The following is a 13,971-nucleotide window of genomic DNA, read 5'->3' as shown; positions in this document are numbered from 1 at the left end:
GTGTGCTGATATGGTAACTAAACCTGCACATGGGTTGCACTTTCACTGTTCCATATATAGAACCGAACAAATGTGATTGTAAGATACTGCCTTTCTACAGCAATATGGGACACCATTACATGTTGATCAAGCAAACCACTGTGTAGTTCATAATATGCTAAAAATGGAAGTTTACAATTGCAGCGTATGTAAAGAAAGATCGTTTCATTGTGCAGAGGTTAAATGATTTCCCACACTGAACAACAAAGAGCTAAACACCACTGATGAAGCCCTAGTTTTATGAAATTTACAATCACATTCTTTCTACGTTGTTTCTGATAATTAGAGCACTGTATTACAATAGGGTGGGTGGAGTAGTTGTTTGGTAGTAGTATCTGACATACTCTCTGTTGCTACTTGCATAGGAAGAAACCCATTTGCAGTTATGGGCTGCATTTACCTTTGAGCTCTTAATTAATGTTGTGGCTCATGTTTTGCAGAATCCAGAAAAACATCTCATCCTGGGTATTATGGAATCATCAATGGTGAAATGAGGTTTTAAATTATCGTAGGGTGTTTTGTTCAAACTGATGAGTAGGGAACATATATATATATATTTGACCCATCTACTCCACTGGAAAATACTTACAAGCAAAATTCTTATGTCCACAAGAATGTTAATACCCATGCAACAACACATCATCGTAGTTTAGCAAATGCAGCCAGTAATGTACAGGGTGGCGCACGAAATGTGTTACCAATTGTTTCTTTCACAATTTATGATGCACATTAGATATCCCGCTGGGATCTCTACAGCAGTACCAGCAGAGCTTGGAAAAACAAATGAGTTACGAAATGATGTGTAATTCACGATACTGCCGCTAGGAGAGTAGTAAGCAGCAATGGCTGACAATGGAAGACTGACGACACAGCAACAATCGGCAATTGTGTTGCTTTTTCACGAAACAAAAAGCCTTGTTGTGACTTAGAGGCACTTTCGACAACAGTTTAACACATGATGGGTCCCTTGCAAGAAGACCATCCACAGGTTGTATGATAAATTTGTACAGGAAGGAACAGTACTGGAAGCGAAGCGACCTCGGCCTAAGCCTGTTTCTTTGCTGGAGAATATTGAAGCGGTATGAGTTGCTGTACAGAGAAGTCCCAGGAAATCATGTAGAAAGGCAGCAGTGCAACTGGGAATATCCAGATGCTCTGTTCAACGCATTCTTAAAAGTGACCTCCATATGTAACCATACAAGATGACCTGTGCACAGAAGCTCACTGAAGAACACAAGCAGCAGAGACTACTGTTTGCTCAGTGGGCTGAGGATAGGGAAAAAAACTCTCAACGACGTTTGGTTTTCAGACGAGGCGCATTTTCATTTACACGGTGTGGTTAACAAACAAAATGTACGCTTTTGGGCCACTGAAAACCCACAAGTGCTTCATGAACGACAACATTATACTCCGAGGATTACAGCGTGGGCAGCAATTTTCAGTCACGGACTTATCGGACCCTTTTTCTTTGAAGAAACTGTGAACAGTGTGCGTTATTTGAGCATGCGTCACAATAGCTTCATTCCACAGCTTCTTGCTAGGGCCTTGCCCTTCAACATGCAGTGGTTCATGCAAGATGGAGCAAGGCCACATACTGCAAACACTGTGTTGGAGTTTTTACACGAGCATTTCGAGATGCAGATCATTTCACTCAGGTTTCCAGGTCACTTCAATGACGGACAAAATTGGCCCCCCAATAGTCCAGGCCTCAATCCATGTGACTTTTCTCTTTGAGGGTACCTAAAAGAAAAAATTTTCCCGAAACGTCCACGTGATTTAATGGAGCTCAGAAGACTCATTCTTCAAGCTTGCACTGAAATTACGGAAGACATGTGCCGTAGGGTAATCTCTAACGTCAGTGTTCGTTTGAAGGAAGTTAGGAAACGAAATGGTGGACATATTGAGCATATGCTGAGTTTGAACAAATCTCCATGGACGGCTCTTCATTGTAGTATATGTTCCTTTCAGATTGTATTGACAATAAAGTTTATATTCAAAAACAAAATGGTAGCACATTTCGTGTGCCACCCTGTATGCCACTTGAGTTTGTCAATTTTAATTGTATCCTAATGCACAAATTCATCCAATGAACAATTATGTTATATCAGAATTTAATGTAAGAGTTTCTTTTCTCAACCAAGAATTCATTTGCACATTTTTCCAACTTTCAATATGTTAGCAGCTTTCATTCCAATACAGACCTATTGTGACATTTGAGCACAAAATTTGTCAAGTCTCTGTCATTTCTGTAATATACATTCAGGCTTTCTTTTTCAAATAACTGAGAAATTTTCATTCACATATGCAAATCTTAACAACAGGAGTAAAAGCATTAGTATTCTGGACATATTGTTAGCATACCTGAGAAAATTACTTGGTATCCACCATCAAATTTTACATAATCTTGACACACTCCTCTCTTCCACATCCATATCCATGACACTAAATAATACCAAACATTTTATACATCAGACACCCTCCATTACGTCACCAGCTCTCATGTAGACTAATGTGCTGCCATTATACAGAAAGTATCATAATTAATAGTGAACTCTGACTCAGGCCAAAGGCCACATTGTACACTGAATCAGGTGGCTCACATACTGAAGACACTTATAAAACTAAACTCTGCCTGAATAGGCCATGAAGATCAACAGTACCAATCAGCTTCCATGTCATCGTCAGCCCACAGGCATCACGGGATGTGGATAGGGAGGAGAAGTGGTCAGCAGACCGCTCTCTCAGCCATATGTCAGTTTAAGAGACCGGAAGCGCTACTTCTCAACCAAGTAGTTACAGACATTCTGGAATGTTTTGAAATTCATTCTTTTGCCTGTGCTATGCTCCTTGATCTAAGCAAGGCATTTAACATTTATAGCATATCCTGATATCTAAATCTGAAAAATATGGACTCAAGGATAATGAATCACACTGTATCTCTTAGACAGGAAACAAGTTGTCACTGCAAATAATTACTACAGAAGTGTCACAAGGTTCTGTCCTGGACCGTTTTCTTTTTCTTATAAACATGAATGATCTGTCTAGTTCTTCACCCCACAAGACAGTAATATATGCTGATGACATAACCCTCATAATTAAATATTTTAATATCTCTACTAGAAATAACAGGTAAGCAGTTGTTAGCATCCCACTTAGACAATGGATTGAAATCATTTAGTCCCAGTATTACAGACACAGAAGAATTATGGCACAGTTTAAATGGAATGTAAATCATGCTCTGGAGAAGTATGCGCTAAGTAAGTGGTTTAAAAACAAAATTCGGAAAATGATGAGGAAGCAACGGCTATTGTAGTCTCAGTTCAAAAGGGAACACACAAATGATGATAGGCATAAGTTAGTAGAAATATGTGCAGCTGTAGAAAGATCAAAGTATAATGCATAAAACAACTCCACAGTCATACCTTAGCAAAGGATCTTGCTAAGAACCTGAAAAATTTCTCGTCCTATGTAAAATCACTACGCAGATCAAAGGCTTTTATCCAGATGGTCTGGCAGAAGAAGATAGCAAAAAGAATGCCAAAGTTTTAAATTTCACATTTAAGAAAACGTTCATGCATGAGAAGCATATAAACATACTACCATTTGATCATTGTACACAGACTTAAAAGCTTCTGTCTGTGAATCAGTATGATTTTAGAAGGCACTGCTCATGCGAAACTCAGCTTGCCCTTTTTCTCACACAGTATCCTGCAAACTATGGATGAAGAGCAACAGGCAGATTCTGTATTCCTAGATTTCCGGAAAGCATTTGACTTGGTGCTCCAATGCAGACTGTTAAAAAAGATACGAGTGTAAGGAATAGGTTCTCAGAAATGTGAATGGCTCAAAGACTTCTTAAGTAACAGAACCCAACATCTTGGCCTCAACAGCAGGTGTTCATCAGAGCCAATGGTATTGTCAGGAGTGCCCCAGTGTAGTGTGATAGGGCCACTATTATTTTCTATATACACAGATGATCTGGCAGACAGGGTGTACAGAAAACTGCAGCTGTTTGGTGATGATGCTGTGGTGTACATGAAACTGTCATCATTGATTAGACTTAGACTTAGACAAAATTTATAGTTAGTGTGATGAATGGCAGCTAGCTCTAAATCTAAGTTAATGGGGATGAGTAGGAAAAACAAACACGTCTTCTGTGAACCAGCAACAGCAGTATGCTGCTTGACACAGTTACATCAATTAAATAGCTAGGCATGATGTTGCAAAGCAGTATGAAATGAAACGAGTATGTAAGAATTGTAGTAAGGAAGGCAAATGGTCAATTTTGGTTCACTGGGAGAATTTTAGGGAAGTGTAGTTCATCTGTAAAAGACACAACATATAGGACACTAGTGGGTAGTACTGCTTGAGTGTTTGAGAGACACAACAGATTGGTTTGAAGGAAGACACTGAAAAAACTCAGAGTTCAGTTTGTTACCAGTAGGTTTGAACAACACTTAAGTATTATGGAGATGCTTCAGGAACTCAAATGCAAAACCCTGGAAGCAAGGCGATGCTCTTTTTGAGAAACACTATTGAGAAAATTTACAGAACCAGTATCTGGAGCTGACTGAAGAATGATTCTACTGCCACCATTACACATTTCATGTAAGGATCACAAAGATAAGAGAAACTAGGGCTTGTACGGAGCTATACAGTCAGTCATTTTTCACTCACTCCATTTGAGAGTGGGGATAGGAAATGACCAATAATGGTATAGGGAACCCTCTGCCACACACCATACGGTGACTTAATGGGCATGTACATGTAGATGTAGACGTAGTGATATGGGAAAACACAGAGTATAGGTGGTGTGTGTACACAGTGGCTACAAAAAATGGACTAATACTAAATAAAAATAAAACTGAAGCAACATACTTATATCTCCACAAATTAAGTGTAAACTTACAGAAATATCGTATGGGGGCAACTATTCTGTTGCAGGAAAAGTGTTTATGTGGCATAAAGAGGCAATGAGAACAACTATAGCCATTCAAAGCAGATTGTCATTCCTTTCACATACCAAAGAATTAGAAATATTAGCTGTGGCTTCGCTTTATATTAAAGTCCGTCTCCTTAAAATAAAAGAACAGAAAGAGACTTGTGCTATCCACAAATATGGAACAAGCAATAGAAATAACACAGGCTTAGAATATACTACATTAAGTAGATCCCAAAATAGTTTCAGACACACTGGCAGAAAGCTGTATAATAAACTAACCCTGATAGTGACAGACCAACCATACAATTCCTTTAAGAGGTATGTACAAAACCTATGAGCTGCTACCAAAATATCCGAGAATTTTAGAAACATTTATAGAAGAAAGGTCCGAGAAGCGGTTGAAATTTCTAAGAATGCATCTAATTTCAATAGAGAGGATGGCTATAGGCTTCCGGCATCGTGGCTTCTCGCCATCAAGGAAGTAAATACGCGGCCGCGGTGTGTGAGCGGCATAAACAACGTGCTGCAAGTCACCATGGCGGATAATAATATTTCGGGTAAACATTCCCCCTCTCTTGCTGTGTCCGTTTCAAATCTAGCCACTGATGACGACCAACCAATAGCAGTAGCAGGCATTTCAACCAATAACCCTTCTCCAACATATGTTTGGAATAGTGCCTTTCTATCCAATGGCGATGGACCACCAATGGTCTCCACAGGAAATGAGCTACCAACGCCCCTCCTTCTGCATCAGAGCAGGAATATTAGCCAATGACTATGGCCTACCAATGGTAGCCATATGAGTTTTAACCAATACTATCACTTCTCCAGCACGAACGCCAGAAAACTCCCCCTTTATAAGTGGACGCGACACTCGTCTCTGACAGTGTTCTAGCAGTAGTGGACACCAAAAGATCCTGAGGAAGATCCCAGCAGAGGGGTCAAAACGTCGAACATTTTTGAAGAAACATAACCCAGAAGATTTTAACTTCAATGACAATGGCCACAAAAGCCTGCAGACTTACATAAAACGCTTGTATGGGCAAGAGGTTTATACCACCTTCAGAAGACTGGAGAACCTTCGCAGAGGAAGAGGTAAATTACTATGCAATTTGGCCTTTCGATCCCGGTGCTGTGATAAGGATGTTATTCCCACATTCTCCAGAATTAGCCACCATGTGCAGACAGTGAAAGCCAGGAGAATCTACCAAAGGGCCAGCGAAGCACTTTTCCATGAAAGAATCTAGCAAATATGCAGAGACTTGAATTATGTTAGCTCCGTTTTAATTGATCTGCAGTTTTCACTGGCGGCAACTCTCTCACCACAGGACTGGGATAATGCAGACAGAATTACGCGTGGATCCAAAGCGAGTAGTGGTGAATCTCTCATCAGAAGTACTCGATGAAGCAGCTGTTTCAGTTCTGGGCAAAGGTTTGAATTTCGCAACCACACCGAAGAGAATATCTGTTGAAGAAATTGTAAGTGCCGTCGAAGCATCCTTGTTTCGTCTTCTGAAGGTGTAGGCTGAAGAAGTTAGACAAGATGTGTCGAGAGTTCTACGGAAATCGAAACCTCTCAAAAGCAACATATCGGCTCAGGAAATGAAATCTCATATTAAACTCATGAGAAACGAAAGCATCGTTGTAACAAAATCAGATAAGGGGTATGCTACTGTTGTTTTGGACGCTGTGGATTATCACAGGAAGATGGAACAACTACTAGATGATCCTGTGTATCACAAGTTAAAAAGCGATCCGACGAACAGAGTTGTTTGGAAAGTGAAAAACCTGATAGCAGACTCCAGACTGGACAGCTCTATTACAAAGAATCTAACACCTCGAATGCCTGTCTCACCCAGAATGGACGGACTACTGAAATTACATAAAGAATCGGTTCCTTTGAGGCTTATAGTCAGTGGGATTAACTCACAGACTTATTTTTTAGCATGTCATTTATCTGTCAAACTGAGACATCTAGTTGGTAAAACAAATACTTTTATAAAAGATTCGAAACATTTTTTAGAAATTATACACACACTGAGGATATCTGCAGGTGACATTCTTGTTATCTTCGATATGACATCATATTTACTAACGTCCCAGCATCAGATACAATGGAGATCATAAGAGAGAATGTTGCTCCAGATGTTTGTGACTTAATTGAATTGTGTCTTCGTTCGACCTATGTTAAATACAATGGTGAATTCTATGAACAGGCTTACAGCCTTGCTATGGGCTCACCCATTTTGCCAGTTGCAGCTGACATTTTTATGGAACATTTTGAGCACCAAGCGTTAAGTAGTGCTCCTTTGAAGTCTTCTTGCTGGCCCCGCTATGTGGACGATACATTTGTTATATGACCACACGGCGAAGAACAACTTCCTGCGTTCCACAATTTCTTAAATGGAATTCACCCCAAAATCAAATTCACCTTGGACGTTGAGAGTGAGGTTGGTCCCCGTTCCTAGATGTGTTGGTATACAGAAGATCTGATAACACTCTAGGTCACAGAGTGTACAGAAAGCCGACTAACACAAACAGGTATTTAGATACCACTTCGCATTTAGATACCACTTCGCACCACCACCCAGCCCAGAAGCACGCAGTACTCGACACACTGTCTTCACGTGCCTTCCGTATCAGCGATGACGACAACTTGGAATCGGAGTTGAATTTTTTAAAGAGGACATTGAAGGCAAATGGGTATGATACTTATTCAATCGGCAGGGCTTTTAGGTGGAATATTTATACCGCTAATAAGAATGATGAGGAACCGCCCTCTCACCCCGTCAGGTTACCATCGTTTCTGGGGTCACTGACCGCTTAAGCAGAATTTTAAAGAAAAATGGTATTCAGACATCTTTCTTTAGTCAAAACAAAATAAAAGACTTTTTCTGATGGAAAACGGATGCACCTGATTACCTCCACAATGCAGGCATCTATCAAGTGTCATGAGGCTGCGGCAAAGTGTATATAGGCGAAACGGGAACAACTGTTAAAAAACGCATTAAGGAACACGAACAGCACACGTGGCTAAAACAAAGTGCAAAATCGGCAGTAGCGGAACATCACGAGAACTGTGGCTCTGACATCGATTTTAATAACATACGTGTACTGGCTAAAGAAACAAACATTTATAGAAGAATGGTCCGAGAAGCAGTTGAAATTTCTAAGAATGCATCTAATTTCAATAGAGAGGATGGCTATAGGCTTCTGGCATCATGATTTCCCGCTATCAAGGAAGTAAATATGCAACCGCGGTGTGTGAGCGGCATAAACAACGTGCAGCAAGTCACCTCGGCGGACATTAATATTTTTGGCAAACATTCCCCCTCTCTTGCTCTGTCCATTTCGAATCCAGCCACTGATGACGACCAACCAATAGCGGTAGCAAGCATTTCAACCAATAACCCTTCTCCAGCATAAGTGTGGAATAGTGCCTTTCTATCCAATGACGATGGACCACCAATGGTATCCACAGGAAATGAGCTACAAACGCCCCTCCTTCTGCATCAGAGCAGGAATATTAGCCAATGACTATGGCCTACCAATGGTAGCCATATGAATTTTAACCAATACTATCACTTCTCCAGCATGAACGCCAGAAAACTCCCCCTTTATAAGTGGACGCGACACTCATCTCTGACAGTGTTCTAGCAGTAGTGGACACCGAAAGATCCTGAGGAAGATACCAGCAGAGGAGTCGAAACGTCGAACAATTTTGAAGAAACATAACGCAGAAGATTTTAACTTTAATGGCAATGGCCACAAAAGCCTGCAGACTTAGACTGAAATATGCCATTGTTAAACCTCTCTTTAAGAAAGGCAGTAAGAGAGATGTCAATACCTTCCAACCTGTTTCACTGCTGACATCATTCTCCAAAATTTGTGTGAAGATGATGTATTCTAGAAGAGTATCTCACCTTAGTAATAATAGTATCCTTATAATAAATCATAGTTTGGGTTTCAGATGGGTTGCTCTACTGAGAATGCCCATTTACATGTCCACTCATGAGCATTAAATAATAAAATAGTGCTGACTGGTATATTCTGTGATGTCTCTAAGGCATTCGAGTGTGTGGATCACATATTCTCCTAGATAAATTGCCATTTTATGGGATTCATAGCATACCCAATCAATGGATAATGTCATACCTATCTAAAAGAATGCAGAAAGTTTTGCTTCGTAATTCAAGCAATATAGTATAGGGACATAATTCTCACTGGTGAGAAATCATGTATGCAGTTCCCTAATGTTCAATCTCAGGTCCACTACAGTTCCTCATTTACATGAATGATCTTCCGTCTAGTACACAATAAGCTGAATTAGGTCTCTTTGCAGATGACACTAGTATTGTACTCAGTCTAAGCATTTAAAAGTATAACTGAAAGGTTTTCTGCGAATGGTTTCACGCTCAATTTTAAAAAAGACACAACTTATTTAGTTCTGCACATCTAGAGGTACCACACTAATGTTAATTATAACCCATGGTGAGGAAATAATAAATAGGGTGGAAAGTTCAAAATTCTTAGGGGTCCATATTGATGAGAATTTAAATTGATAACAACACATTTTGGAGCTCCTAAAACAACTTTCAGTCACACTTGTGCTTAGAATCACTGCCAATCTTGGACTAAGACAAATCAGTAAGTTGATATATTTTTCATATTTATTCAGTCATGTCATATGGAATAATGTTCTGGGGTAACATAAATTTAAGAAAGAACGTCTTCACTGAGCAAAAATACGCTGTAAGAATGATATGGGCAGCTCACTCACAGTCATTTTGTAGACATTTGCTTAAGGAGTTGGGCATTCTGACTAATGCTTCACAGAATATTTATTGCCTCATGAAGTTTGTTGTAAATAATCCACTACAGTTCAAAAGGAACAATGAGGCACATAATTACAATAACAGAAGGAAAAATATGATTCATTACTCCATATCAAGCTTGTCTTTAGCACAAAAAGGGGTGCACAATGCTGCAACAAAAATTTCTGATCACTTACCCACTGTGTCAATAAACATGAAGAGATTGAAAATCAAATGCTGCCATTTTGTGTACTTTATTTAACAATTTTTTATATATTTCTTTAATAGCAGGAGGATGATCAAAGAGGAAAATTCTCGGAGACTTCAAAGGAGTAATTTCAGGCCAGTAAAGCTACATATGTTGGACACTACCTAACATACAGTGTTGGACAAGCAAACTTAAAGGCATTGTCATTCCTGGCATTGTGCTGTTTTTATAGTCATCATTTTCAGAGAAGTTTCATTCAAATTAAATGACCGTAGAGGAGTTTAATTTCAAATTAAATGACTACATAATTTGTAAATAATTTGCTACCTTCTCCGTGTCACTACTTACTTTAACTACTAGCATGCTCGAGTTTCACTTTGCACTTCCGACTAACATCATCAATATATAACTAATTCAAATTATGGGAACCAATTTTTACTTAAATTAAACTGTTTAATTTATTCAAAAACAAAACTGATCAGTAAAACAAAAATTACTTATTTTCAAATCAATTTAATTTACATGTTCCACTAATGTGCCATTATAAAGTTAATTAATTACACCTAAACATTCTCAGTTTTCTTATACAAGTACACCATTAATAAACATTATATTAAATTTTCATGTAACACAATGTAACACAAAATTAAAAGTGGACAAAAATCTAAAATCCATTTTATGATCCAGAAAGAAAACACTAAAAATGCCATTACCTACCTGTATACTTGCATTCAAGATATCTTCCGGTTTTGCACTTGGCATGTGTTTATTTCTCCTAAGGTCAGAAATAATTCTTTTTACCATTTTCTTCCATCTTGGTACAGTGTATAAATGCTGAAGATTATACAGACTAGTTACTTCATAACTGTTGGCAGCCCGTACTTCGTGCAGCAAAAATCTGAAATAAATGAAAAAGAATGCTACTAAAGAAAATGCTTAAAAAGGGAAATACTGACAGACAGATTGTGGAATAAGAGACTTCAAAAACCTATGATGGGAGTTCCAACATCTGTGGCACTGAACTGAATGTTCAGAGCAGCATTGGACACCATATCTCGAAAGCTGCATTATTGGCTGGCTCTAGAAAGTGCATGAAGCCTTTATAATTTACATGACTGTCAATCCATTTCAAACAAAGACAGCTATACAGGATTCAAACACATTCACACAAACTTCAAATACAAATGCTCCTGGCAAACAGAAATCTGCAGTAACAGTATGAAGTATCAAGTTATACACAGCAAAGCACAACAATCTGAAATAGTTGAATTTCTGGATCACATAATACTCAATAATCGGTTTAGGCTACAACCATATATTAACTGGAACCAATTGTAGGGACTGAAATGACAGGTTGATCAGAAACGGAGGTAGTTTATCCAGTGTGATAACAAGGATTTGAGCTCTGTTGTAGAGCAAACTGAGTTTGTGTGTGAAATTACCAGTGCAAGACTGACTACCAAGAGCAAGGTACAACTAATAGCATCTTCTATCGCTATATCCATAGAAGTAAATGAGAACTTCAAAAGAGATAATCATTTCACTATGACTCAGGGAAGCAATGGAATCATAAGTCACAAGCCATATCATTGGCTGGTTCTACGGTGCGCATGAAGGCTTTTCAATCCATGTGACTATCCATCCATTCCCAATAAATGCAACTGTAAAATATTATGATACATTAACACAAACTTCAAACACAATTGTTACAATACAAGTTGCATACTTGGAACAAAGTTTCAGACTTTATGGTGACAACAACATTTATTTACAATGTTCTAAAATAGTTCTCCAAATGGTATTTAGGAGTAGGTGTATCAAAATCACAGTTATGATGGAAATATGTTAGACATGTTAGCAATAATCATATATGACACTTCTCAGGACCTTCATGATGTGACTGTGGATCAGTAATTATGATATCACACTAACAATTGTGGTCACAGGTGTACAAACAACTGCTGAAATGTCCTGAAAAATTTTCTGTCTAGATAATTGGGTAAGAAAGTATTTATTTAATGTCTGAGACAGTAAGTGGCATTCAAAGAAACAAGGCCTAGGTTCAAGTGGATACTATACTACTGGAGCTATTGACAAAGTAGATTACATTTAAAAACTCTTTTCTGAAGAGACACTAATCTGATTAAATCAGCCAGAAAGAACTTCACTAAGCCTATACTTAAAAAATGCTGGGCTAGAAAGGACCACACAAATATAAAGAGCAGCAACAAAAACTGCGCTAATGGAGCTGTCTGAGAATATCTTGTCTCCAGGGTATGGCTTTAATGCAAAATAAAATACATCTATGAAATGTCTTTTGTACAGCTGCTCCCAGCATATTCAGTTTGTTGCGAATGGACCATACTTAATGAGGCTACACTAAAAAGTGCTAAAGAGGTTGGTTTTTTTTCCTATGACTCTAACGAGAGAAGCTGATTACCCCACTTGCTCTACTTTCTTTAATACACAGTTAGTAAACATGATGTTTTAGTGAGTAAGATGAGTTTTTGGGCTTTTTGTGATTTTAGGAGGAGCTACAGAATTGGTTCCCTTCACATGAGATGAAGTAGATCCATCTGATATATTTTATTAACAGGTGGGAGGATGATCAATTCCCTAGATGTTGCAACATACTGCACTGAATTTTAAATGAGTTCAGCAATATCAACCAGACCCAGAGGTACTGTCATCCAAAATTGGATCAGCAGTGGGTAACTGAATGTTACCACTGCCTGCGCTGTTACTTTTTTCAGGTCATAGTGAAACACCCAGAACTTAACCATGGTAATTACACAGCCAAAGAGGTCATAGGCACAGGCTGATGCAGCTGTAACATTTCTGCTGCTGCCGCCTCGTTTTGGCATGTTTTTTGAATAGATGTGAGCAGTTGCAGAACCCGGCGGAAGAGGAGGAGGAGGACATCAGTGTTTAACGTCCTTCTGACAATGATGTCATTAGAGATGGAGCACAGGCTCTCAGAACCCAGCGTGCTGCAACCTATTGTCCATAAGGTTTTTTTCAGTGCCAAGGCTGCTGGAACAGAAATGGTGTGTGGCTGCTAAATTGTTTGGCTCTTTGCTGTCTATTGAAATAACTACCTACTGTGTGAATGATGGACGTATGGAAAGCACATATATGTCTTAAGTCTGTAAATAGTGGAAGTTTAATTTTAAATCTTGTACATAATTTGACTGTTCTTTGGTTCAAATGGCTCTGAGCACTATGAGACTTAACTTCTGAGGTCATTAGTCCCCTAGAACTTAGAACTACTTAAACCTAACTAACCTAAGGACATCACACACATCCATGCCCGAGGCAGGATTCAAACCTGTGAGCGCAGCGATCTCGCGGTTCCAGACTGCAGCACCTAGAACCGCATGGCCACTTCGGCCGGCAACTGTTCTTAACTGAGGATCGTTGAAATGAATAATTTACTTTAATTTTTGACAACACTGAGTTGTAATATCCACGTCACTAGCTACTGTGTGAATGATGGATTTAATGAAAGCAGATGTAAGTATTAAACCTGTAAATATTAGAAGTTTAATTTTAATTAATCTGCATAATTTTACTGTTTATTGACTGAGGATCATTAAAATTAATGAAACTCAAGTTTTTCGAATTAGATTTTTGTAATGTGTTTATCTGACATGTTCCACACTCAGGAGGATCCCCTCTTTTGTGGGTCTATGGAATGAATAATTAATCTAATCTAATCTGAAGCAACAACAAACAGTCACACTCTGTTCCAATCATGTTCAAAGGCTGTGCTTCTAACAACTGTTATTACTAAAAAATAGGAAGTGGGTAATTAATAATGCCAGATGACACACAATAATTTTTTTATGTTCCATTTAATCAACAGAATTCGACAATAAATATTGGTAGTCTGCTGCACAGATCAGACACACAAGTATCTAGTGCAATATAAGATAGCACAAAAGTGAGGCTGCCTTTCAGATTATTTT

At 38.6% G+C, this 13,971-nt stretch overlaps 1 protein-coding gene across 1 annotated transcript in view; it reads right to left on the bottom strand.

The window, feature by feature from the left end:
• The window catches only part of LOC124556600 (E3 ubiquitin-protein ligase HERC2), an 832,907-nt gene that overhangs the window by 523,465 nt on the left and 295,471 nt on the right, over nucleotides 1–13,971 (bottom strand). Inside the window, exon 29 of the mRNA XM_047130567.1 lies at nucleotides 10,721–10,901. Within this exon, the coding sequence (XP_046986523.1) occupies nucleotides 10,721–10,901 (181 nt within the window). The remainder of the gene's footprint in view (nucleotides 1–10,720; nucleotides 10,902–13,971) is intronic.

The sequence above is a fragment of the Schistocerca americana genome, chromosome X (assembly GCF_021461395.2).
Source record: "Schistocerca americana isolate TAMUIC-IGC-003095 chromosome X, iqSchAmer2.1, whole genome shotgun sequence".
In the NCBI taxonomy this organism is placed as follows: domain Eukaryota; kingdom Metazoa; phylum Arthropoda; class Insecta; order Orthoptera; family Acrididae; genus Schistocerca; species Schistocerca americana.
This window is presented reverse-complemented; position numbering and strand designations above follow the sequence as displayed.